At 31.4% G+C, this 26,821-nt stretch overlaps 3 protein-coding genes across 4 annotated transcripts in view; 1 reads left to right on the forward strand and 2 right to left on the reverse strand.

Moving 5' to 3' along the window:
- LOC135130699 (uncharacterized) lies at positions 1-17,752 on the forward strand. The gene is made up of 4 exons (XM_064058138.1): positions 1-89; positions 7,514-7,668; positions 16,431-16,689; positions 16,976-17,752. Exons 2-4 carry the CDS (start codon positions 7,539-7,541, stop codon positions 17,142-17,144), a joined length of 558 nt encoding a protein of 185 aa, XP_063914208.1. The 5' UTR covers positions 1-89; positions 7,514-7,538; the 3' UTR covers positions 17,145-17,752.
- Positions 17,744-26,821, reverse strand: part of LOC135130694 (uncharacterized) — a 20,381-nt gene continuing 11,303 nt past the window's right edge. Inside the window, exons 3-10 of one of the 2 annotated variants that reach the window (XM_064058128.1) lie at positions 23,803-24,591; positions 23,605-23,747; positions 23,270-23,535; positions 23,105-23,213; positions 22,931-23,047; positions 22,769-22,873; positions 18,072-18,191; positions 17,744-18,002 (exon numbers count right to left, since the gene is read on the reverse strand). In XM_064058128.1, coding sequence (XP_063914198.1) covers positions 17,887-18,002; positions 18,072-18,191; positions 22,769-22,873; positions 22,931-23,047; positions 23,105-23,213; positions 23,270-23,535; positions 23,605-23,747; positions 23,803-24,591 — 1,765 coding nt within the window. In that variant the 3' untranslated portion in view covers positions 17,744-17,886. Of the gene's footprint in view, positions 18,003-18,071; positions 18,192-22,768; positions 22,874-22,930; positions 23,048-23,104; positions 23,214-23,269; positions 23,545-23,604; positions 23,748-23,802; positions 24,592-26,821 lie in introns of both variants that reach the window. The other variant, XM_064058127.1, reaches the window with a different exon arrangement.
- LOC135130700 (protein SpAN) lies at positions 24,603-25,717 on the reverse strand (the record flags this gene model as incomplete). The annotated part of the gene is made up of 1 exon (XM_064058139.1): positions 24,603-25,717. A coding segment is annotated over exon 1 (573 nt), but the record flags the coding sequence as incomplete, so codon positions are not given.

Here is a 26,821-nt window from a genome sequence, read left to right on the forward strand (position 1 = left end):
TGAAACGCTGAAAGCTGAAAAGTTTGTTCGCGCTCTCGTGAACGTTGCGATTTACGTGAGTGAGTGTGTACTTCAAGCCAGTGTCAAAAGTAAGCAAAGTATAAATGTTGTATTGGTACGAAGTTACAAAGTGATTAAAAACCGCTATCAATTTATTTTAACCTCTATGAAAAACAAAAAAAAATATTTAAAACGCTTTGTAAAGCAGCATTCATTAGTATAACATTAAATGTTTTCACAGGCCCACAAAACAAGCGAACTGTTTACACAAAAAATTTTATTCAAATTCAATTAATACAGTAAAAATATTTTTCGATGTCATTTATATAACACGATGTAAAAACTAACTGAATTTTAATAAAAACACTCATAAGCGCAGGTGAATGAACCAATTTTTTCTGTGACAGTATTGTTTTGTTTCTCTGGCCATTTACTCTGAATAAAATATGACGGCTTACTTTCATTTTCACGTGAAACGGTAAAGCAATGTTTTTCACATTTTTATCCAATAATATCCACTATTTTGTTATTATTAATATTCTGTTTTAATCCTTCATATTTTTTCCCATTTATATCTCGCACTGTCTAAAAAATAAATAGAAATTTAAATGGCATCAGTTGAATATAATTGCCATACGGTTTAAATTTTACATCACAAATCTGTTACATACAAATATATCACAGAAAAAAAAATGTTTTGGTAAAACAGAAAAAAAATCGCAAGTTAAGTTAAGTAAGTAAAATTTAATTTGTACCCAAGTTTTTAAATTTTGCTATTTTAAAATGTTTAATAAAAAATTGGATCTTAACTCTGTCGTCATGCACTAAAAAAAATTCAGTTACTAGTAGAATTTAATCACTATAGAAAACTAACCAGTTCTGTCACTTTTTTTACATTTTTTGTTGAGTTCATTGCAGATAGACAAATTGACAAATTAGTTTATTCTTTGAATATGTTTTTAAATCGATATTAATTTTTTAATTACTGAATTTGCACGATAAATAGTTTCACATGTAATACCGATTTTATGTTTCAATAATCCACATGCATAACACTTGGTATGCCTCAACCACATTTGAGTACAATTCTTATTTCAAAAAGACGGCAGAAGTCAGCGCCCGCTTTATTACCTACCTGCAATAATTATTTACACACAGTGATTTTTTTTTCATAAAGTCTGCTTGTATTTAATGAAAAGACAGTGACATATTTTTTAATCATTTGAGAGCAATGTACTTCAAAACTACCACAGGGATTCTGTACCCTGTTTTATACCAGATTTTGTCAATAAAGTTGTTCAAAGTGCTAGCAAAGTAAACCACTGCCCGTTCGAATCTATGAAATTGGAATCACTTGTTGCAATTAGTCCCCGGTTTCTGAGGACGGAAATTCGATTACATAATTTTGATGATGCTTTACATTCAAAAGGCGTCTGGTCAGAGCTGCTGTGTTTAATATAATTTATTTTTACCTTTGATTGATCTGAGTAACTGTTAACTAAAAAGAAATATATTGTTATAAGGCAAGAGTCAGTTAAAATTGAAGAATAATCAGTTATCATAATTTATATAAAGGGAGATCAAGCAATTTTTACATTAGAATAGGCTTAACTAGGGTTAAACTTCACACGTCAAAATTCAAACTTGTCAAATTAAATTTCAAACAAGTATATCTTCGAAATTCAGAATGGTCTCCGATTTGTTCACATTGACACTTGTAAGATTTACCGGTTTAATAAAAAAAATTAAATGTTTTCGTAGCCTATCCTAATCTGAAAATTTTTTGATCACCCTTTACTTACTTGGTATCCAAAGAAGGTTTGAATGGCTACTTTTAGAAATGAAGATGAATTTTGTTGGCGGATAAATTGCCCTTTTATTAAAATAGAATGTGCACTTTGTAAAAAAATGAATCGATTTGTACCAAATACGACAAAAAACAAGGGTTTGACAGAACAAAGCCTCTGATTTATTGGCCACAACCATGAGCTAAAGGTTTACTGGGAGGGTATATAATGTCTAGATAATCTAAAATATAGCTTTCCAAAGTACCACCACTCGTATCATACTATACATACTGTACTATACATTTTTGAAAGTTTAATTCTAAAGTTTATGGCTACAAAATTACACAAGCCTTTAAAATGTTCTTGATTTATCTTTTTATGATGCAGCTCTAGCTCTGTGGAAGTGCAAGATGTTATATGCACTTTTTGTTTGTAAAACGTCAAGAAATATCATTTATGTCTAATAACTTTTTTTCGAAAACTTCATCAAATAAAAATAGGAATAATAGTAACAATAACAACAATCTAAATAGCAGTTTGTATCAACAAATACTTTACGCGCCATCTAAATAAACAAAATATATACTCGTAAATAGACACTTTTGAACAATAAGTTTTGCCAAACAGTATACGAGTACATAATATATTAACATGTTTTAAAATAGTATATTATTAGCCAAGGTTGCAGAGCCAAGCATTCTAGACCGAGCGCAAATTAGAACCCGAGACGCGCAGCGTCGAGGGCTCTGAAGCGCGAGGTCTAGAAGTGGCTTTGCAACCGTGGTTAATATACTATTTTTTTCACTAGTAGAAACCATAAGACAATAAACTGAAAAAATAAACGTTCAATTTTTGGACGCAACATGATTTTGTTTTGATGTCTAATCAAACTTAATCTAAATCTTCAACACAAAGAAAACCGTTTATACTTGTCGCTGAGTTAATCATTTTATCTTCTACCGTCTACCAACTACCATGCGTATACTCAAGTAATGTTTGTAGCACACATTTGTTCATTTTTTAAGAAATAATCACATCAAACATTGCGTACATAACCTCAATTTTTCTTTTTGAACCGGTGGTCGCAAAAGTTGAATTTGCTACCACTAAATGAGTCGACATTTGCATGCGTCCTGGCTGCTAGTGAAAAAACAATATATTTGACTTCTTTTTTAATTATTGAAGCACACTGTTCAAAAATTTAATACGAGATGAATTTGGGCTGCCGAGATAGTCACGTTCATATATCGACGAATCCAGGGGAATAGTAAGTAGTAAAAGAATATATCCTGGAATTAAAAATTACGCTCTAAAAGTGCTAATTTTTAAAATATCAAATGCTACGAATCAAGCAACTTCTAAAATCTATACCTAAATCTAAAAAACTGGTCATTTTAAATTTTTTGCGTTTAAAATTCTAATAAATAATACTTATTACTTATGTGTAAATGCGATTATAGCTTCAGATAAGCCTTTACAAAAACCAAACTGATGGTATTAATATTAATAATACATTTGAATAATACTGGCAGTGACGATATATCTACATTTCGTTAAGATGATTTCAGTAATAAACACACTACTGCATGAAACTCTGCACTTGTTATAAAATTTTGTCGTTTTATCAGAAAAAATAATATAATAATTAAGCAGTAGAGTGTTGACAAAAGTACTAAACTTGTTATCAACATCAGTATTGTATTCTACGAAGTCCCACTTTACCGAGAGAACCAAGCGATTTTTTTCCCAAGTTTCCCTAGACACTTTTAAAAGTTGCGATTTATTTTTTAATGGCTATGTAATGTATACTGTTAGATTAAGTTAAGTTTACGGTTTAGAGTTTTCACAATAACGTCTTAACAGTCAGAAACAGTAGACGTTATACGTTAAACCATTTAAAGAAGACAATATCAATTTCAAACTCTCTGAAAACTGTTAAAAGAACAAATAATTTAGATACACATATGCATCATTTTTCTAAATCTGTTTTAGCTGATGCATGTTTCCTGGTGTTTTTTTTACTTCCCAAGGGTAAACAACTGGGAAAGTTTTGTAATTTTTGAAGTATTTCTACGCAATTTCATATTTTGTACACGTTTCACAACTGGTAGAGGAAGATATCGGCCGCCTGCTTGCATACGTATATTTGTCCCCCGCTGTTTATCATCTGTCTATCGTCAATTTTATTAAATGGTTTCCAAAATTTCTGAACTGAACTGAGGACAGTTCTGTTTAAAAAATTTTAGATCATTCGCCTCTTTTCAAGTTTTTTATATCTACACCAATCGTTGGCATGCCATTCTCCAATAATCTGGCCTTTTCAATAAAAAAAAAGAACTATTCATTGTCAGATTTGTTCAGTACTTTTAACGTCGTTAGTGACTTTTTTTCTGATGTCATAATAATTTCTGCGGGATAGTTAAAACATATTATATTACTCGTATTTAATTTCTTTGGTCTTAACTGTTTTTTTTTTCACTCGTGAAATCATGCGCCTTTCATGCACCATGATTTGACTTTTTCTCTTCACTTAAATTGTTATTTATTCTGATTTTATTTGATTGGGTAAAGCTCAAGTAGTATTATTCCTCCTTTCAGCCTATTTGTGTAAATATTTTTCTTCTTAAAACTTTGATAAATAAATCTCTTTATTTGTGATTTAGTAATGTATTTTATTTTAATTTCACGGAATGAAACAATCTGTTGTACTGATCAAATTAAAGACGGTTCACACAATTTGTACTAAATTCTGAGTACACAGTTTTTAGACTAAAAAGCACTACAAACGTGCGATCAAGTCAAACGGTATTATATAAGAAATTAGGTGCATGTAAGGTGCTGTGGACAACAATAGGAAAAGTGGTATTGGTACGTAACAGAAATTTTATCCCTTAAGAGTAAAAGAGATCCGAATGAGCTGCAGCCCCGTCGTGTTGAAACTAACCTACTTCCATTTCATCGTCGTGAAGTTTTGGTATAAAATCTGCCACAATTTATTGCTGATGTCTAGCAGTGGTTCGGTACCTTGAAAGATAATACATAGAATAAACTAGGTACCATTATTGCCATGATTATCTTTAAAGAATATACAGGGTTAGTCACGAGAGAATTACTTCTGAAAATTATTTTTACGCAACCCAAAATACTAATACCCTGTACCACTTGATATTATCTAAATTTAAAATGAAATGCCTAATCCATGATTGCTTTGACTTTGACAGTGTCACTTTGACGTTAATTAATTTCTAACATTTTTTTTCATCGTTGACTCGCCTCTAGAGCTCCATTGGATCGACGACATACAGTCAGATCAATCTGGGCTATACTGAAGCCGTAAGTGCTCTACCAATGTTGTTCGCCGCTAATGTGTATGTGTTAATTCGCCATCTCTACGTCACGTAGAGCCTCTTCGAAGTGCAAATCTGCAACCTCTGGACTTCTTCGGCCATCCATTTACAAAAAAGCCGTAGCATCCCCCCAAAACGCCCAACATTTTCAACAGATTAGTAGTTAAATTATTTACTTACTTGTTTGAGTTTGTGTTGTAACCTTTGAATAAAATGCCGTAAAAGGAATTTTTAGAAATAATTTTCTCGTGATTAATCGGTTGTAAAAGATCAAGAGGCACACTGACAAATTTATTAGCGGCGCCGGAGGAGATTTCCGACTGGTTGCGGTACCACCATGGACACTCGCGTAACCTCATTTTCCACAATTGTCAAAATGAGATTGCCAAACTCAAAGCAATCATGGATTAAGCATTTCATTTTAAATTCAGTTAGTATCAAATGGTACATGGTATTCGTATTTTGGGTTGCGTAAAAATAATTTTCAGAAGTAATTCTCTCGTGACTAACCCTGTATAAGTATATAGACCGTATATCCATCGTTGATTAATTTTACCATTTTTTTGAAGTTAAAGGGAAGGAAATCTCAACATAATATGAAAATTCATATTATGAAAATTCGAAAATTTGAGGCTCCATGTTCGCATGTTTTGAGAACTCAGATGAAACCAGGCTTCGTCGTAAAAAATGTTTTCTTCAACAACCGGTTATGAAATATGTAAAGACTACTCACAACAGTCAGCCCTAGTTTATAATCATTTTATTTATAATTATTGTTTGCAGAGGCGAGATTTCTCGGAATTTTATCACACATCGTTGTAATGAGTTGCAAAAATGGGCGGAGTCGACGATTCTTCATGTAATTCTTCCCAAGCGGCTTGAATCGACTACTCCCACGCACAGTTTGCGTTCTGTCCATTTGGAAAATACGACTCAGTTATAAACGGTTTCTGCTTCATTGAGAATGCCACTTATGAGTGAATACGCAAATACGCAAATAAAATTCCTAAAAGTGGCGTAAAATATAAATCAAATTTAAGCACCAGTTTACAAGTATTTGCCTTTTTGGGTGTCTATTTCGAATATTAGGTTTACAAAAATTATCCAGAACTAAAACTAATTTGGTTAAAAACTTTTCGATAATGAGCTTTACATCTAGTGTTAAACATATCATTTCAGTGAATACATATGGATTTAATTCCATGGATGACCCGATTATATATTATATTGTGCAACCTCCACATTTTTAACATTATATACGATATGACAAGGCAGTTACAAAAAGGTAAGAGTGGCTTTTTACCTCCTGGTGTTGAAAAGTTTTCGAAAATTACTATATCCTCTAATCAGTTAAAATAATAACAAATATGACAATAAAATATCTTGCTCAATAAACCCTAATTTTCACACATATTAAAAGTACATAATTTTGTCATTTTGTTTGCATAAGATATTTAACTCCTTTTTCTTCAGTTAAAACATAATTTGTTCCATTTCATTTGTGGTGTTTCTACTCGACGCATCGAGTAGAAACATTCTTTACATTTTTGTTAAATAATTTATTCAAACAAGTTTATATTTCGTTTTTCTTTTTTTTTTTCCTTTCTAGAATGAATGAAGCTTGATGTAACATTGGTTGCATACTTTCAATTCATGGATGTGATTTTTTAAAACTGAACAGAATGATTAAGTCCATACTTTATCCTTTAATACATATGTTCAGAGTTAAAAATGCTATATTTTTTGCTGTCAACGCCTTTTATCATTATTATTTTAAAATTGTAATAACTTCTAAAAATATACTATATACAACTCTATTTTTCGACACTGTAAACAATAATGGAACAAAATATGTCAAAAACAACAATTCTGATAATTGGGAAAATACAACAAAAAAATCGCATAAACACTCAACAGTACTGATTGACAACTGGTTGCAACCGACACGCGTAATTTATTAGTATTATCTCAAAGGTCACGAGCTACACGTCAATATTTTGTTTTTTTCAACAACCTGCCACAAACAAACCTAATAAATGTGAGGATTAATCACCGAATATGTGTCATAGACAATCTTTTCACCTCAGAACAAAATTAAACCCATCCGTTTTAAGCAAAACTTTAATTAAGTAAAACTTTGATGCTCAGCTAAATAACCCTTCATGACTCGTTAAGGTTTTAACGAGATTATATACAAGTTATTATGCATTGTGTCATTTTAGTATACACGTTCAGATGGATGGCTTTGTGTTTTACCCTTGCGTACACAAATATAATAATTTTCACTCCAAAACCTGTACTTTTCTTTTAATTTTTTTAAGATTGATTTTTTTTAACGGTAGTATTTCAGTTTTTTTCAGACACATTCTTATATTTCAGTTGTTGGTAAACCTGTCACTTCAAGATGGGATGGTACGCAGAAGTAACATTTTTATTACTTGTGCGATACACAGCATCAGCTACAGAACTCCTCCATAGCAACTTACCTCAAAGCCTCAACGATGAAGATGTCGATCCGAATTTAGTAAATATAGGTGAGTGACTGCTTATAAAGTAATTTTTAATCATCACTGGTTAATGTTTCCGATCGTAAGCAGATTTACAGTGTAACGAACCTTCCTTAGTTAATTAGGTTTCGCTTTTTCTCCTTTTTTAGATTTTTATTATGAGATTATCGCGAAATTAATTTCTTTATGCCAGTCATATTGCGGTATTGTTCCCGTTTTAATGTTATTTCATACTCATTATCACAAAGTTAACTACCTCTTTTAAGATCAATATCTTTTATGCTTAGATATTTTCATTTTTACAGAATTATTCGAAATATACCGAAAAGGACTTCATCTTTTTGGTTTCAGTAATGTTAACAATTATATACCTATACACCATTCATCATAAAATATATCAATGAACTCTTTACATATAAAGATAGCCTACAAAAAAGACATTAATGTTTCTTTGTAGTTATTTGCAGTGGCGGCTCGTCAAATGAGGCAAGTGAGGCGGCGCCTCACAGCACATATCTTAAGAACAGATTGACTTAATTTGTAATTAAAAAAGAGCTTTCAATGCATTTTTAGTTACAAAAATATGTTGAAATGGCAAATCTGTGGATGATTTTTTAATTTTTACGCTTTCTGCTGACATTTTCGGTTGAATACCGTACGATTTATGCCCCTAGTTCTTTAACTGAAGCGGTCAGAACGTCGGTTCACTTGAACCAACGAAGCCCAATCACAGACACGGATTTCCATGGCTCAGCTCCTATACTCCTATGCATGCGTTCGCTCGGAACTGAAGCGATGTCTTCGGTGCTTCTCGGCCATTTTCGGCGTACTCATTAAACCATTTTCCCATTTAATTTACAGAACGGAAGGGTTGCGGGGTGCGTGGGTAATTAGCATGAACGTGAGTAAAAGCCCACGTGTTGATGTTTCGTGTTTTTGTCTCTTTTATAGGTACAGGTGAGTGAAAAATGAATCCCGAGTACCATATCGTCATGTTCCTTCTTGAAACGCCGTTTTCACGACGAACCGAGCTAGAACGTCGGCAAATTTTGCTAAATATCGAGCAATCAAAACCGCTAATTCGTTTAACTTCCATTGATAAGCGACAGAATCGTCAGTACTCCAAGTCTTTTAAGTCAACTTGGCACGAAACATATAAATGGCTCTGCCGTAATATTCGTACGACGTCCCGGGATATAACGATTTAAATAATTTCATCCGAAGTGCAAAGTTACATGAAAGTTCCAAAGTACACATTAAAAATTTCATGGGCCTAAAACCTTTAGAAAGGAACACAACAACCATTCCCGAATTCCACCAAGAAAGTGCTAGTTTTGTGGGAGGGTTTTGGGCGCTAACAATAATAACTAAAACCCTCTTAATTAATAACAAAACGTATATTCACAAAAAACGTGGGCGACAACGTGCGTCTGTCGTAGTGTGTCGTTACTTTCGATATATGGTTGCCTGCCTGTCCTACCAACCGACCGGTACCGATTCCGTCAGGCGCGCCACATTTGAATAGGCTTACTTTGCTACAGTTTAAACAAAATTTTGACTTATAAAAACATTGTTGATTAAATGTGTTATGGGTGTTATTATTATTATTATTATTATTAGGACCTACCACTGACCCGGAAATGACTGGTATTCGGGCAAGACTTCTATCATTACTAACTAGTAAGACCTAGTAATATGCATTATTCACATTAATTTAATTAATTTGATTATTAATATTATTATTAATATTATTATTGTCAAACTTCTATCATCGCCTCACCACATCAGACAGTCACGAGCCGCCACTGGTTATTTGTCATACAGAAATGATGCAATAATTATTATCATAGGAATAATAACAAACAATATGGGGTTGTACCACCCGTTTCAGAAATAAATTTTCATTAAAAGTAAACCTGGTAAATTGAACTATGACATAAAACATTAGCAACATGAGTAACGACTTGATGAATGTAAGTGGCAAACGTTAATTATAATGAATACAAATTCTCCCAACGCACGTAAATAAAATTGAATGATACCTTGGAGCATTCGGTTAATCATATCATGTGTGTAAAATATTCCTACGCTGGTTTGGAACTCTAATTTTATTAATTATAAAACATTATAACCCAACGAAGTTTTCTAAAACCCTTTAAAATAAAATAAGCAATATTTTATTTAATGGTTGTACGAGCTGGAATTTCCGAAGTCTATGTCCGAAAAGCGACTAAAATTCTGTTTAACTAAGTAGGGATTATTATAATAGTATTATTTCTTCAATCTTTAAATGTGGATTATCTGCCGTTGCGGTTTCTCAGGCTTATGATCTGAAAAAATATAATAAAATATTCTCACTATATATGTATGATAGTACATTTTTAACCCTGGCAAAAAACTTTGGTTGTGTTGATAAGTTTTCTAGTAAAATGTTCAAGTGAAATTTGTTCCGTGGTATAAAATGGACTGAAATTAATTTATAAAATACTAGTCCAGTATTCTGTCAGATTTTACCTAAAAATTTCTGCTTTAAACATATTAAACTCAAATTTTTACCGAGTAAATCTTGTTGCTTATTAGGAGGAGCAATGACACTAGAATCGTTGGGTTATAAATGTTCTAATGCATCCACGACCTTTTTAGACTGCAGCCGCAGTAAGCTATGGAAATCTAGTAACTTGGTTGGTAATCAACATTGGTAAACTAAAACTTCTTGAAAAAGACTGGCATTCTTTATGTTGATTGGATTGTCTATTTAAGGTTGTGAACTGTGTCAGAAACCTAACCATTCATATCAGTTTAAATATCATCAAAAACATTATTATTAAACTAAATTTTTAACATTCAGAACTTCAAAATTCTGCTGAATATTTATGTATTTAAATCTCAGAAAATATTTTTTAACTGAAGGGCGAATGCAATAATTAATCGTTAATGGAAGAGATACTGTTCAAAATTGATGTCAGGTGCATTTCAGTTACAAAAAATTTCTGTTTATGTACCCAAAAGAGAATAGATTTTTCTTTCTTACTTTTCTTGACTAAATGTTGCAGGAATTCGCAAATTATTCCATAATTTTCTAGTGTATTTTCGCATGCATTTTTTCTTCATGAATGTTTTACAAGCTTAAAATATTTTCCAGATGGTAAATCTACTATCTAAATGAAATTTTACCTATTGTATTTTAATTTTAAAGAAACAAAGTTCCTCTAGTTAGATGCCCTTAAATGTTAAGAGTTTTATTAGATATTTTCACCTATTAATAATTTAACTCTACCTGTTGTTCAAACTCAGCATTTTTTATTTCGTTGTACCTATAAATCTAAGCCGCCTTTGTTGTCGTGCTCTAATTCTAATTCTGGATTATCTGCTTCCGCTCAGAAATAATGAGCGGAGGTAAAATCCGAATAAATTCTATGTAATGTTTATGTCAATTAATATTATAATACAAAGTTACATTCTTCTAAAAAACCCAAATGATAACCCGCATACAAGACTGTAAATCTTGAACCTTCACTTGTAATTTTGCTCGGACTGGAAGGTCCGTTTGGTGGAGGTATACAAATGTTACATCTACACAAGTATCTAGAAATTTAAAAAAATATATTTTTGCTGCAGTGACATATTTTGTTTGTAACGGATACATTTAATAATTTTGAAAGACGTTCTATTTCGTGAAGTTCTAATAAATTCGGTATCAGACAAAAGACGTTGCTTTTTTCAAAACAAAATTCCGTTTGGTTTTCTTATACTAGAGGATGAAGTTGATAAGTTTTTATCTTTGGTCACAAGAGGCTTTGAAACAGTTGCAGGACTCACCTATAAAGATATTTCGAGAGCAAACGTTTACGAGATCTTTGTAGGTAAGTTACAGAAAACATGCTAGTAGGATTTGTTAAATTTATTTACTCTGGTCAGGCCAGTATATTTCTTGATTAAAATGGAGTTACTTTTTGATTTGAATGTAATTGTTTTGACGTTAATGCCTTTAAAATTTTACTTACTTGATTAAAAAAGAAAAACACAATTTTTGTGCTACCATCGGTGGACAAAAAAAAACTCGGTCACAGTTGGCAAATGTGGCGACAATGAGGAAAGCATTGCGAGTTATTCATCTGTGTTAAATAAAACCGAGGATAAAATAGAATATTATCTGCAATATAACTGAATTATTGAGAAATATCATTTTCATTTTGATTGACTTTTTAAAGAATAATTTATAATGCTAAAATTTTCAGTGTCCTAATTTTTCATTTTCACCAATGGCGAACTACCATGGATGAAACATACGTTGGATGTGACATTAAAGAAACCACGTCTGTAGTTATGCTAGTCAACAAAAATAAAAAAATATGGCTCACCAAGATACAAAAAGGCCGTGAATATAATATACAGGTCGTCACAACTTTAGTTGTTGAATTTTGAGGGGATTTATTTACCAGTGGTGGTGTGAATGCCTAAATAGGGGTTCAATATTCCTGAAAGGTTTTACTAAGCACAGAATCGTTTATTTACCTTAGTATAATGCCTAAATCATTCACTACATTTTTTCTTTCCGTGTAATGCAAAAAACACGCTGTATATTCATATTAAGTTATCTTATGTACAGAGTGAAATATAATAATAATAATATTTATTAGAAGCAACAGAAGATTGTAAACTAAAAGTGCATCGCACTTAGTGCGTTTTTCAGCATCCCCTCTAAATCCTAAATAAACTTAATACAAATGTTATTGTAAACTAACTTAAGTATTTCGATAGAAAATATTCAACAATTTGAGTTTTTAAAGAAATAAAACTATTGATACTTATAATTTTGTCACCGTATTCATTTAGAATTTTTGTACAATATGAAAATGAAGCTTTAAATTTTTCCGTAGCGTGTTTAGAAATATCATAGGGCTCTTTATTGCTAAGATTGCGCTGGTGTATTTCTTCTTTCCTTCTTAGACATTTTATTAAATACACTGGTTCTCCCTGTTTGATTATGCTAAATACAGCTCTTATATACATCAAATTAAATCTTTCTTCAATTTTTAAAATGGCTAGTTTGAAATAGTTACGCGTGATATGTTCTCTGAATGGTAATAAATAGCTAAATCGAAGACATATGTTTTACATTAGCTGTAATTTACATTTGAATTCCTTTGTAAAGTGTTGATAATATACGGATGAGCAATAATCAAAATTAGAGATCAATAAAGTGTTACACAATTTCCACTTGACATTGCTATCTAAATAATTCTTGAATTGATAACTTACGATATACGCAATAATTGTAACCACGACATCACGTACCGTAGTAATGAGGAAATGTATAAAAAATAAATTAAAAGTCGAATGGGGAAAAACCCTCATGAACCACCCTCGATGCGATGCCACTGATCCACCTACAGCAATGTGGAAAAAAGTTCGAATAAAAACGATGTAAAACTTTCAGTTTCAGTTAAAAGTAAAACCGACATTTTACTGGTTATCATTCGTTGATTCACGTATTCATTCATCGTTAAAGGTATCAGTGCGAAAGATTATTATTAAGTAGTTGTAGAAACAAATGTTGGTACTGAGAAAAACCGATTTTTGGTAATGCTTCATGGTGAACGACTTTTTATTCTGATAGATGTTTGGTCCTTGCCACGACAATTCCACATTGTTTATTCGAACAAAACATACGACGGCACCCAACTTATACATAAGTAACTGACCCTTATCATGTTTTTACACGTTGCTTATCAGTGCGCCGACTTTTTTGTTCTTAATCCTATTCGTTCTGGGCCATTCACTGAATAGTACTTATGGTAGATCAAAAAACACTACCAAAGGCGTGTATAACAATTGAAATTTAATTTCAAATAAATTTCTCTAGACTTTCCTACCATTTCAGTTGTGAATTTTACACATTGCAATAAATCTTACTGTGAGCTATTCCCCTTTTTTTTGTGGACACATTTCGAAATCACCTGTGTAGCTACAAAGAACTATTATTTCGCACTGGTACCGGAGTCCATTCCTTCACCGAACTCATATAAGACATTGAAATTGGAGTTCCTATTGAATACAGAGTCGACTTTTGTTGCTAAAGACTTTTCAATTCCCCTCGAATGATTTTCAATTGATTAACCGTAATTTTTATTTTTCTCAAAGCTTCATCCAACTTAAGAGTTGCACGTTCTATGTAAACAATCATATTTAATAAATGGTCAAAATTTTCATAAATCGTTTTGAATGTTATATTTTTCAATCATTTCCTAGCACTTCGTAACGCTGCAAGCATCACCATTTAATAAAAAACAAAGTATTTTACGAGTAAATTTTTAAAATATTTGAAATAAAAGTCACAAGCTTCTAACTATATGCCCATCGCGTTATCATGGCAGCTGGTGAAAAAGGTGTTCAGGGGAGAGTATGTATATATAGAGGAAATTACATAACGGGGCTTTTCCAAAATTTTTGCTTCCCGAATGTAAACTAAAAAGTAAAATTATTGTAATCGAGTCCACCGGCCGATTGCCAGTTTCATGTTGTCTCGAGGTTTAATGATCCCTGAAGTAGTCTCCCGTTTCCGTCTGTCTGTCGTCTGTGTTCATTTTTATTAGATAGATAATCTCTGAAACTACTAGACCGATTGTTGTCAAATTTTGTTCTTAATTACTGTTATTGCATAGGTACATGTTTTTGTTTTAACTTAATTTTCAAGATGGCGGCAAAATGACAGCAGTCCCAGTCCCGAAAACTCAGTTTTAGACTCACCTCCAAAAAAACTGCTGCCTACCCAAAATACCGGCCTTATGCCGAATTGACTGTACTATACAATGTTGGTTCGCTAACCATCGTAAAAAAAGTTCGCGAATCCGCTCTCTGTTCATAATGTAATAAATGCTGTTCGTTTCTATTCTACAATGTACTATATTTTGCAACATCATAAAGGATCCCATGTTTACGAGTTTTTCCCAATTATATTAACTTTTTTAATGACAAACTTAGGTATACAAAACAAATGTGATATCAACAAAAAGTTGAAACGCAAGCTGTCTTTTTCGTCGTCTATTGCGAACAATGGGGATGAGAAAAACCGCTTGGCTAATGTTATACATACATACATTATTACACAATATGAAATTATAATAATGATATACACATAAAAATGTACAGTATGTAAACATCTGTAAATCGATATAAGCCAATTATAATAGCAACTGTTTTGTGGTTAAAAAGCTGTATAAAAAAAATTATGTATGATATAATACGTTTTTGGAATAATGTTGAATTTAGCAAACGTCTCGTTACTCCATACGTTATAACATCATTTCGGAATTCGGGCATAATTAATCTTTTCTTAAACGTGTTGACAAACCAAAAACTGATGACGTTTGATGACACTTCAGTTAGAGTTTTTTTACAGTATGTATAAAAAGATGTAACTCACTGGTTCGCCACATATTACTTAACTTCTTTTGCTCGAAAGTATTTACACAAATTCAAAAAGTAAATAATTCTCTAGGTGAGTAAAATTAGGACACATAAGTATGATAATTATATAAACACATTTTTACGCTTCAAAGATTTGTCAAACTAAAGAGTTGAGAATTATAAAAATTCCGGTAAAATTAATATAAACGAAAAAGAATGGAATCATTCATAAAAGGTAATTTTAACCTATTTTTTTCTGTGTATGAATTTCATAACAATCCCAGGCTTATACACATTTTTTAATACAGAGGATCAATAAACGCGCCTACTACAGGAATTAAAAAAATTACAATATTTCATTGATTAGAACTTCTGTCTGTGTGAATGTAAAGAAAAATTAAACTTTTAAATAAATGCAAAATCTGCTGCGAAACCGTGGAAGAGACTATCAACAAAACTTAAAAAAAATCTGCTTCTACTGATCAAATGCTACTTACAATAATAATGTCAATTTATATAATTATGAAATTCTCTCATCAAAATAAACCTTAGTACGTGATTAGCTAAAATAATTATTTTAAAATATATTCAATTATAATATAACAAGTGATATGATTATTATCGATAATATTTCGAGTGAAACCGAGCTGCAGATTCAACGAGTGCGAAGCACGAGTTGAATGTGCTGCTTCGGTTTCACGAGCCATATCTTCGATTATTAATCATATCACGAGTTATATTCAACATGAGAATATAATAAATGAACATATTTTTTTATCATAGAATTGATTTCGTCCTTTTGAGCTTGCCCCCAACGTTGGCAAGCCATAATAGACAAAAAAATTTATGAAATTCTAAAATTTGTCAAATTTGACAGTTTTTAAATTTAGGTAGCAACAGACCACAATAAGGCAATAAAATTATTATCGCTGTGATAGACATGTAACTAAGGGCATGGACAAATTCTATTGGAAGAAATGGGGTCATGTGATCCATGAATTATATTCTCAGTAAAATAAAAAAAAACATGGAAAACATTTTTTTTTCAAACTTTTCCCTCTCCCATCAAATCTACTTTTTACTAAAGAGTAGGTATAAGAAAACATTGTAATCGCGCGTTTTCGTTTGTCTGTCGTCTGATGGCGATTTTATTAGATAAATAACTTCTGAAACTAGACCGGGCGGATTATTGTTAATGATAATAAATATATGGACCAAAGTTTATCTTAATTCCAACCAAAAATATGATGACGTCATCACATAATTTTATTACGAAAATTCCGCCTAAAATGTGTGTATAGCATACTCCATTGCGTGTATAATCATCCCCATGTTTCATTTTACTGTATAATTTTTAAAATAAATTTTTCCGGTTTTAGGTGAGGATGACCTATCGTTCGTAAACCAGTATGAAGATGCCAAATTAGAACACTTAGGAAAAATGTTAGCCAACGTTCTGATCCAGCCTTGGCCTAGAGGTTTAAGCCCTCTCGTTTATGTAGAAAATGCACCTCCGGAATACTTCCAAGGCGACGAGACAGTTGAAAGTGATCCTGTCGATGTCGAAGAGAACGCTAATATTCCGTTCAAGAGGTCAAGATATTACAGAAAATACCCTTGGAAACGACAAAATTCTAGGTAACTACTACCAGGTGAACATCTCTTAACAAAATTAACGATAAATCTGAACGTAATTTTAAACTCTAATGAATAAAGAAATCATAATTGTTATTCTCCACGAAGTGTGTTCATATTTATATACATTTCTACTTAAAATGCCTCAAGTTACACCCATTTGAGTGTATAGTGCTCATTCAAAAGGCAAACATGTTACATGTAAATTATAAATGTATCTAACAAATTACATAAGCGGAATTATTATGGTGTACCGTGGTAATATTAAACGTTAATTAATTTCGTTTAGATACGACGCCGAAAATCGCTATTTATGTCAGCCAAGCAAGGAAGATGTATTTCGTCTTCTTGTGGCATTACATGAAGCTCGTCAAGGGAACCGGGGTCAAATGATCAGTTTTTGCAACCGAAGAAGACCCGCGTCTGCGATCTTCACCAACATTCGATTCCTTGGGTAAATCTGTCGACTGCAACGGAACATGTGACTGCAAACGAAATATTAGTAGTAAAAAATTGTTGGCAAACGCTTTGGTCGTATTAATCGTTAGCCGTCATTTTTCCCTTTGAAACAGTTTAATTCTGTCCATTGTCAACCAGTTTTGTTTGTTCCAAACAAGACGTTGACAAAACATCCAATTTCGATACTCCTCAAACGTCGAATTTTTCTGCGAAATTTTAATTGTTGAAACCTAAACATATCTGTTCAAGTATCATCCAAATGATTGTTCTTAATATTTTTAAAGCAATGACTTGTTTATGCAATATTTCACAAGTTGCCTTTAGGAGAAAAATTAAGGCCATAAGCAAGTACTTTTTGTTTCGATTTAGTTGTGGGGAGTTATCGTCAAAAATTTGTTCAACTGTAAATAAGAATTAAGCTGAATCGTACTTATTCTAGTCAAGTTAGACTTCAATTCTTTATTGAATTTATTTTGTAGTCATACTTTAAGACTGTTAGTGTGTTAGAACATTGTTGTCCTTTTCTTTGAATGAATGTGACTACATGAATCAGTTAATCCTAATGTGCGTAACGATATAAAAATTATAAATAAACCAATCATGTTTATATACATTTAATAAATAATAAATTTCCAACTTCCGTAAAACATGTTAATAAAATTGGGATAAAGAAGCCTTTTATTATTTGTACAGTTTAGTGTGTGTGATCCATACAGCAGAAGAATATCACAACGTCAGCATTTAACTGTTGGAGTTCTTAGATAAATCGTCGCAATCAATCTCCTGGAATTCAATTTCTTCGGTTTCTTGAGCATCACGAATTTTCAGTTCAAGTTTTTGAGAATTAAATGGAACGACTGTAAAAAGGTAAGGTATTAGAGTTATTAAAGTATGAGTTAATGTACCTACTTAATTAATTTACTTACTTAATGAATTCTCCTTGAGAGGTACACAATCTGTCACATTGTTATGCTCCTTCATTATTAATTCACAAAATGTTTCAGGTAGTTTTGATTCCGTAGTGTTAGTAATTACACCACAAATATCTAAAAAATAATATGGAAAAAACATGCAAAATTTTTTGTTGCCCACTGTGACGTTCAGTAAAAACAATAAATGATCTACGGTATGAACAACAACATTTTTATTAATAAAGGGAGGTTGTGATCAGCACACGTGGAGCATGATAGATATTTTATTGAAAAAAATATGATAAGTTTACGTGTATTAATCACAGTATCCCTTTAAATAGATTTTATTGTTCATACGGAACATTTTGTGGTTTCAATATATTTATATAATGACAAGAAAAAAAGGTCTAGTTATCCAAATAACGACGAAATAATGTGTTCGATTATTTGGAATTATCATGTAATTTTTTGCGTTACCAAAACTATAGAACCAAAATTTGAAGTTGTTTAAAATGTTAAAACCAAATACAACTTAATATTTTTACAGACATTTTTTAATTTTCCTCAGTACGAAATACGATGGAGTAAGCAATATAAATATAATCGTCTAAAGTAAATCTAATCAAAACATACATGCGTAAAACTTTTTCCATCTCCACACTTCCTCCTAGTTGCAATAATTTAAAATCTGTGAAAATCAAAAACAAGAGAGACCATGCAGTTCTTACACATGTCAAACACGGCCAAACAATTGACAGTTACCTAGTGTCGTACAAAATAATTTAAGTTTTACTGTATTATTATCTATGAATTTTTCATCGACTATCATTGTCTTTAATTCTAACCTTGCTTTTAAATAAACTCACTTCTTGGTTTAGAAAAACGATTTACAAAAAATATATGACGATCAGTCAGTCACATACAACTTTTTTGACCCCGGAAAAGTTAGAAAGTCAATGATTCCACGGATACATTTTTCAACGAGTCGGAAAAGCCTGAAAACGGTGTAGTAAACATTTTTAGACTGTATAAACCTCAAAATAAAGTTGTATAATCTTTAACACATTGCATCAAAATATTTCTCCTGTTCATAGTCACAAATTCAAGAAGTCAAGGTAGTAAAACTTCGCAACATCTACGCAACCGTGCAATATAGATTAATTATCAAGCTGATTTAGTCTTGTTCAAAAAACCTCTTTCTATGTTAGAAAAACGGAAAACACAGTTCGCTGCGATGTGCTAATAATTTATATACCTACACTGTGTTAAGTGATTTTTAGATGGGTGTTTACAGCTTCCATTTTAATTGAAAATAATTGAATTGTTTGTACTAATTTGCACATTAATGATTATATTGATTAAATAATGTGAAATTAATAAATCTACTAAAATTAGTGTGTGTCCTTATTGTGTTATCATTTTAACCATCATTTTAATTATATCATTCGTGCAAAAAATAAATACAAGATTCTGTATTATGTGTAACTAATCGAAGACAAGAAACTACAAAAATAATAATTAATGATATACTCCCATTCTGGCAAACTTTTCGAAAAAATCTACATGTTTCAAAAAACATTTTGATTTCTTTGATAGTCATTGTACCATAAAGAAGTAATTGTAAATTTCTTTTTAACTACACCAAAATGGACAGTACTTTCATAAAATATATTTACTACTACTTATATAAATTTATAATTTCCACGTTTGCTTTTTAAAATACACTGACTGACAAAAAAACGGCCACCCTGAAATATTTCGCATAGTGATTGTTTTTATTTGTCCCTTTTCTTAACTAATTTGTACATCCTGTGTCAACAGTGAATGTTTCTTTAAATAAAATAATCACTAGTTAAATTAATAGCTTTTAAAGCGCTGTGGGAAGTATTTTATATATTTTTATAGGATATAAGGTTTGATTCATGTGAACATTTTCATAGATATCTGTTTTATTTTTATAACATATTTTCTACTTTGCAAATTTAAGTTAATTAAAGAAAGTCAGTATAAAGTTATTTACACCGAATTTCACTCATTTTGAATGACATCATCACCTTTTTCGCAGAGATTCACGTATAGATTTTGATTCATCCACTCTAAAACCCGTCATGAACTCATGACATTACTGGTTTCTCAAAATTTTGGAGAAATTAGGTATATAGTTTTAAGGATGATTTACGCATTCCATGTTGAGTGTTTCTAATAAACACGTAAAAGCGTATTATTAAAACATGGACAATATCCCAACCTTGGAGCATATAATTTTTGTCATTTTCATTTAATAAAAAAAAATCAGATTATTTACTGAGTTTATAGAAGTGATGAATAAATCAATTTTAGTCAATGTTTTGTAATCAGTATTAAGAACATGCCAAAATTTCGAACACGTTTTTATTACCTAATATCTGAAATAAAGTACAAAATTTTAATCTCCAAACTTTGCTTTCATTAGCCGTCGCTCAAAAAATTAAACTAGGTTACTTCAAGGAAATAAAATGCATCCAGTTCCAGTTATCCATCAAAATATTGTGTGTATTAACAGCAAATAGCATCTTATATTTTGTCTCATCTTATTGTTTTAGAGGATAACGTAAAATCAAAGAATAAATCACGTGGGCCTTAACCTTAACAATTTTTTTTTCGCTACTTTTCGCGGCTTATTGATAAAAAATACGTGCCTCTATATCACGGTCTTTTTGTCTGTCTTTTGGAAATTTTTAAACGATGGTGGTCAATAATACTAACTAAAATTTGTCTATTCACCCTTTGTAAAAATTTTATTATTGCTCAAAAAGTCGTACACAAAACTCGGTGCCTTTATTTCCGGATAGATATATTGAAATTCCGTAAACGCCACTGTTTGTAGCTTGAAGAGGGCAACTTAATCTAGTACATTGCAAATATGACATATACAGTTTCCGACAAAAAATTTCAAACATCACTTTTCTGTCATGTCAAAAATGTTAATGTAGTCTTTGCTTTATTGTCATTATTTCGGACAGCTGGAATGTCAAACTTTCAAAATACCTAAACATCTAAAGGTTGCTTTACACTATCTGACGATTGAATGACACTGACGTCTGAAATTTTTTGGCGGCAACTGTATATACATAAGTCACGGTGTAAAAGCAAGAGATAAATTTTGATTGACAATTTACCGTGCTTGCGATAAACTTAAAACGGTTACAAAATTTCAGAACATTCAGTTTTGTAACTTTAAACTTAAATTTAAAATGTGGTGACATATTTTCATTCTTTTTTTCCTAAAAATTTGGCTGTCTACGATAAAAAGTCAAAATACTACAAGTAACGAAAACGCTGTTTTATGAAATTTAAGTAGCATTTAACGTGCAAACTTTTGAGGTGATGTGAAATTTTGGTTAGCGTTTTGTCATCTACAAAATATTCTTAAAATACGTTTAAAATTTGACAACAACCGCCCCAGTACTTTCGAAGACTATCTGCCTAATTAAAATCTACACAGACGATGTAAAAATGTAAAAATATAATAGGAAAATTTGTGCTCACCATTTAGGAAACGCATGGCTAAAATCATTGTATACGTATGTGTGTACAATGCACTTTTTCCCTTCTATCCCAACATGATTGAAAAACTCTCTTAAAATCAACGCTCAAAATTTTTAGTTGTTAATTTTAGCTATTGGGAATTCGGATAGTGAAGGGCTAAACGGTGACTTCTAATTTTGTCCGAAGTGTGTTTAAAAAATTTTTGTTTTTCTTCAGTCACATAAAGAATATTTTCAAAATATCAGTTTTAAAGATGATGCAAATAAGGTGCAAATAAGACTAAAACAGATCAAAATTTTAGGTGTTAATGTAAAGCGTCACGGTTGATAAAAACAATTAGTTTGTAGCTAGTACCTGTGTCTAAATACTGGGGTAAAAACAAATATCCCCTATTTACTTAATTTCGATTCTACAGTTGTAGAAACTGTGACGTAACTTTATAATCACTATAATCGTTGAAATAATTTCATCAAAAGTGCCAGATTTAATGTTCACTTTGTTCTATTATAAAAAATCCACAATTATAGAATCTGGTAACTAAAAACGGTCAGAAAACCGAAAATGAGTTTTGGGACGTTGTGCCCAATATCTCTAGATATTATTATTAGTAATAATACCTATAATTGCAGTTTCATTCTAGATTATATTTATAGATACGAAAAACTTTAATGCTTTAGACCTAAATTTGAAAAACCTTGGCTTTTAACAAATCTTTCACACTTTTTTCTAGTAAAAATTTACATTGAAAATATATAGTGAGAAATTTGATGATATTATTATTAAGTATATTATTAATTAATAATTATATTCTTACGTATGTATATCACATTAAAATTTTTACAAATTTTCTTTCACAAAAATTGTCCAAGAAATCAAAAGTTAGAAGTTAGACAAAAAACATCAGATAGAAGTGCTTTAAATCTAAACAAAACTTTTTTGCATCATCAGTATAATGTAAAATTTCCAATTATTAATTAAACTTGCTTTCAGATACTAATCTCCTCACATCCTGCATTGAACGAATTTCACCCATTACGTTTCGTGCACATTTCGCCCTGAATTAAACTGCTGTAAATGGAGAACTACAAACGCTGACAAGCTGCAATTTACATTTCGGTTCGCAGACAGTTTTCTATTTTCTATTAGAAAAAGTTCAAAAGTTCATTAATTTCCTTTTTACTTACTTTTAAAACGATCACCGAATTTCAGAATAAATTGTCTGTTACTATCGACATCGGTCCAGTTTAGTGACTTAGGCTTTATAAACCGTTCTGCCGGTACTTCAGGATCTGAAAAAGATAATTTATAATGGATTATTTCCCACACGCAATATTTAGAAATCATACAAGGACAATCGTCTGACACTTGAGTTCCTGTGAGTTTTAACCGCAAACCTCCAGCATCTGTTTTCAAAAACCTTCGGTACACAATAATGGGATCTCTATTCGTCACTTCAATATTAACTACAACAAAAATCATCCCAAAATTTGTATTATCAGTATTAACTTATATCAAACTACCAGACTCTCCTGTCAAATTTCCACAATACCGAGTCCCATCAATAACTAATGATTCCCATGCACAAACCAAATCAAACTTTTCAAAATAAATTTTCACTGAGCAAACGTACTGTAAACACACAAATCAGTGTCAATTTTAGTTCTAACCGAAAAAGAATTCTTTACCTCCGTATTTTTTTTTATTACCAACATACAAGACGGCTCATTGTAATCGTAGACATCAAAAGTGAACATTTCTTCCCGTACTGTTTTAGAACAAGGAGTCATCGTAGGAGGAACGTAAGGTGGTGTTGTCCCAGTTGGATCGGTCGGATTAATTGGATGAGGGAATTCCTGGCACGGAATTTGTTCATACGCACCAAAAAACCCTCTCCCACAAAACAAAGCATCCGTAACGAAATTCATCTGTTCGTACAATTTATTTCGTACATCTAAAGTAGCTGAAGTAAGTAAACAAATTAGTGTAATTTAAAGCTACATTTAACTCCAATTAAACTTACAAATGGTATTTGCTAAACGCCTTCCGCAGTATCTTAATTGGTTTGCAAAAAGTACATAATCATTTTCACAGGTGACACTGTCTTGAAGATCAAAATCTTTCATAAATACGCGAATTGTGCAATATCCTGGTAATTTGCGAAATCTAGAAAAATTTGTTAACTAAAAAGGAGACAAAATTATTACAGGGTTTATCTCACTTGTAACAAAAATTCTTGTTTCCTAAGTAATAAAATGGGTATCCTGGACTTTTAAAATAGCCTCTAATTTGGTTTAACTCGAAACACTTTCTTTCTACAATAGTCCCTTCGTTATTTTTACACACAGGAAGATTTCTCAAAGATATTGAGTTAAACTGCTCTTGATTCCAACTTCGACAATAATTGTAATCAAAATTATCTTGATTAAAAGATGTTTTACTTGAAGTGTCTACGTACTCTGTGTCTTCACGATCATGTGGTATACGATTGATATCAGGAAACGAATAAAAATAAACATTTCTAACCACTTGTGGCTGAAGTTGACCATGAGTCTCCAAATGATCATCTTTGATGATTTCCGTATTTTCACTAATTAAATGTAACTTTTCTACTACTAAATCATCGGATTTATTTGGCCAGGCAACTCTGTTAATTTGATCGTTGTAAAATCTAAATTTTTTTTCCACCGTTTTATTTTTACTGTTACTTTCAGGAATAACTTTTTTTGGACACTCATCCTGAATAACTTCTACAATAAAACCGCTGTATGACGATCTTTCTTGCCCTCCACTGACGAAACGTAAAATTTTTGTAGAGTAGCCTTCGAATGGCGCTATTATTTTCAAATCGCTTTTACATCCGCAAATGTATTTTCCGTCTATTTCCAAAAAACTTTCAGCGCAGTTAGTAGAACGGCCCAGCCAGAAAAACTTAGCATGAATCCTGAGACGACAAATATCGGAATTTAATTTGTGTATCTCGTAGAAACAGTCTGCTGGAGTAGTCACACTGTAAGGAAAATTAGGACTGGTTAAAGTAAACTGTTTAGAATTATAAAAATTTTTGCAGCAATTTCTGCTATTTGGAGGACGTACTGTGGTAGTTGTGTATTCTACGTCTTTATTAGTAGTATACCACTTGGGTATACTTTGAGTCGTAGATTGTTGAAGTGAACACGGATATCGTGTTATTAAAATTCGATAACCCCTTCCACTTGTATAATTATCTGATACAAATCTCAAAATTAATGTTCCTTTTTCGGAGAAGTAGTTCTTAACAACACCGTCTTTGTTACCGCAAAGGGCATCCTTATCGTCAATTTCCAAACGATCTTTCGAACATCCGAGAGAATCTTCCACTCTAAAGTATAACAGTTCAAGTTTAAAATGTGTTGGACAAGAAGGACCTTTAACCAGGTAAAAACACTGATAATTTAAAGGATAATTGCTAGGATAACCTCGAGACTCGATGACGAATTGCTGTTTAGTAAAAACTTGGCCACAATCACTATCAAAATTTCGCGCACTTAGGTTCTGGCAGAACGCCGACACAAGCAGAGCACTTAAGATGGAAACTAAAGTAAAAATGTACATTATGATGTTAACGACTCAACAACGTTTTAGTGACTAGAAATAATGAGAGGTTAAATGTCTTAGGTGCATTTCGATAATTAAACAAAGGATTGCCGAACTTGGCATCCTGAGGATGTTTGATGGTCACAAGATAAAGAAAATTAAACAGCGTAACCCATTATCTGTAAGTATCTTCAATTACAAGAGTTTCAAGACAAATAGATTGGGTTTACCACATCCTGTTTTATGGGATGGGGTTTTCTTTTCAACGAAAACGTCGTTTATTTAAATTTACATAATTATTAACTCGATATTTCCGTTATTTCACTTAAAATAAATCTAAATTTGAAGCTAATCACGTACATCTAGAAAGTTTAAACATGCAAGAGTAAGGGTATATGACACAACTATATGTTTTTATGATTTAAATTGAGTGAATAAAAATGCGTGTTGTTGATAATGTTGTCTGATGTTACATTACCTAGAATTCGGGACACGGCAACGTCGTATTTGAAGTCAATGGATTTAAAGTGATATATAAATTAGGGTATACTATACATATAAGTATGTAATAATTCTCATTAAAAAATGTGGATAGTTTTCGTATCAGTATGCTCAACCACTTCAATTAAATAAAAAAAAAATTGGAGATATTTTAAAAATATCGTGTAGATGGTGAAATAGCTACCATAGCTACATCATTTCAAAATTTTGATAGACAAATTCTGTTTCAATTTTATGAAATAATATGCCTCTGTGTTATACAATTTATTAACCAGCATCTATTTTTTTTACAATGGATATCCATATTAAAAAAAGAACAAAATTACGCAACAATATTTTACAACTTAAAATAAAAACTACGGATCCCACTGCTCTGAAATCGTACAAATGTTTGAAGGTTATCGCAAACATTCTGATAATTCACTAATGAAAAATATCCCCCCACAAACTTGATGATCAGCTAAAATTGTTTTTAAGTAAATTCTATTAGTATTATTATGTCGTGGTTTATCTTTATACTTATTTACGTCTATTTTTTAGAATCGCCTATCCAAGATGTCTCCAGAAATTCATGAACCAAGCAATTTATTTTATCTATTAAGTATAAAATCAAAAACGGTTTATCTCTTTCTTTTTCTTTTGAAAATCTAGGAATGTAATGCTCGATACCTATAGGATAATAATCCACACCTATTTGTATTTTAACTTAGAAAGTTATCAGTCATAACAAAAATAATAATATTCACAGTATTAAATTTTATAACTTATCTAAGACACTGGATTTGTATGTCTGTGTCTCAAGGGTGAGGGAAGTTTCGTCCAAATAACCTTACACCAATTTTTTCGTTCAAAGAGAGTAGTCCATTTATTTCTAGTTTTTATATTTATTTTTTTAGTTGTCTGTTTATTATTATAAGTAATTTAGTGCGACAATTGAACAATAGCTGTCACGTACAATAACAGTAATCACTAAATTTGATTTTTCACCTTATAACTAACTACATTTTGTTCGAAGAATTAAGAGATAACTACCAAACTACCTAAAATAATAAAATTAAAAAGATAGCTACAATGCTCTTAAATTGTGAAATGGATACATTAACAGAGAATCAATCAAACCGTTTTATATGGTATCTTCTTACTGCAACTGGTATTGTGCCAAC

Source organism: Zophobas morio, unplaced genomic scaffold, assembly GCF_036711695.1.
Source record: "Zophobas morio isolate AGI-343-1 ecotype UQ-CSIRO unplaced genomic scaffold, CSIRO_AGI_Zmor_V1 ptg000017l, whole genome shotgun sequence".
Taxonomy (NCBI): Eukaryota; Metazoa; Arthropoda; class Insecta; order Coleoptera; family Tenebrionidae; genus Zophobas; species Zophobas morio.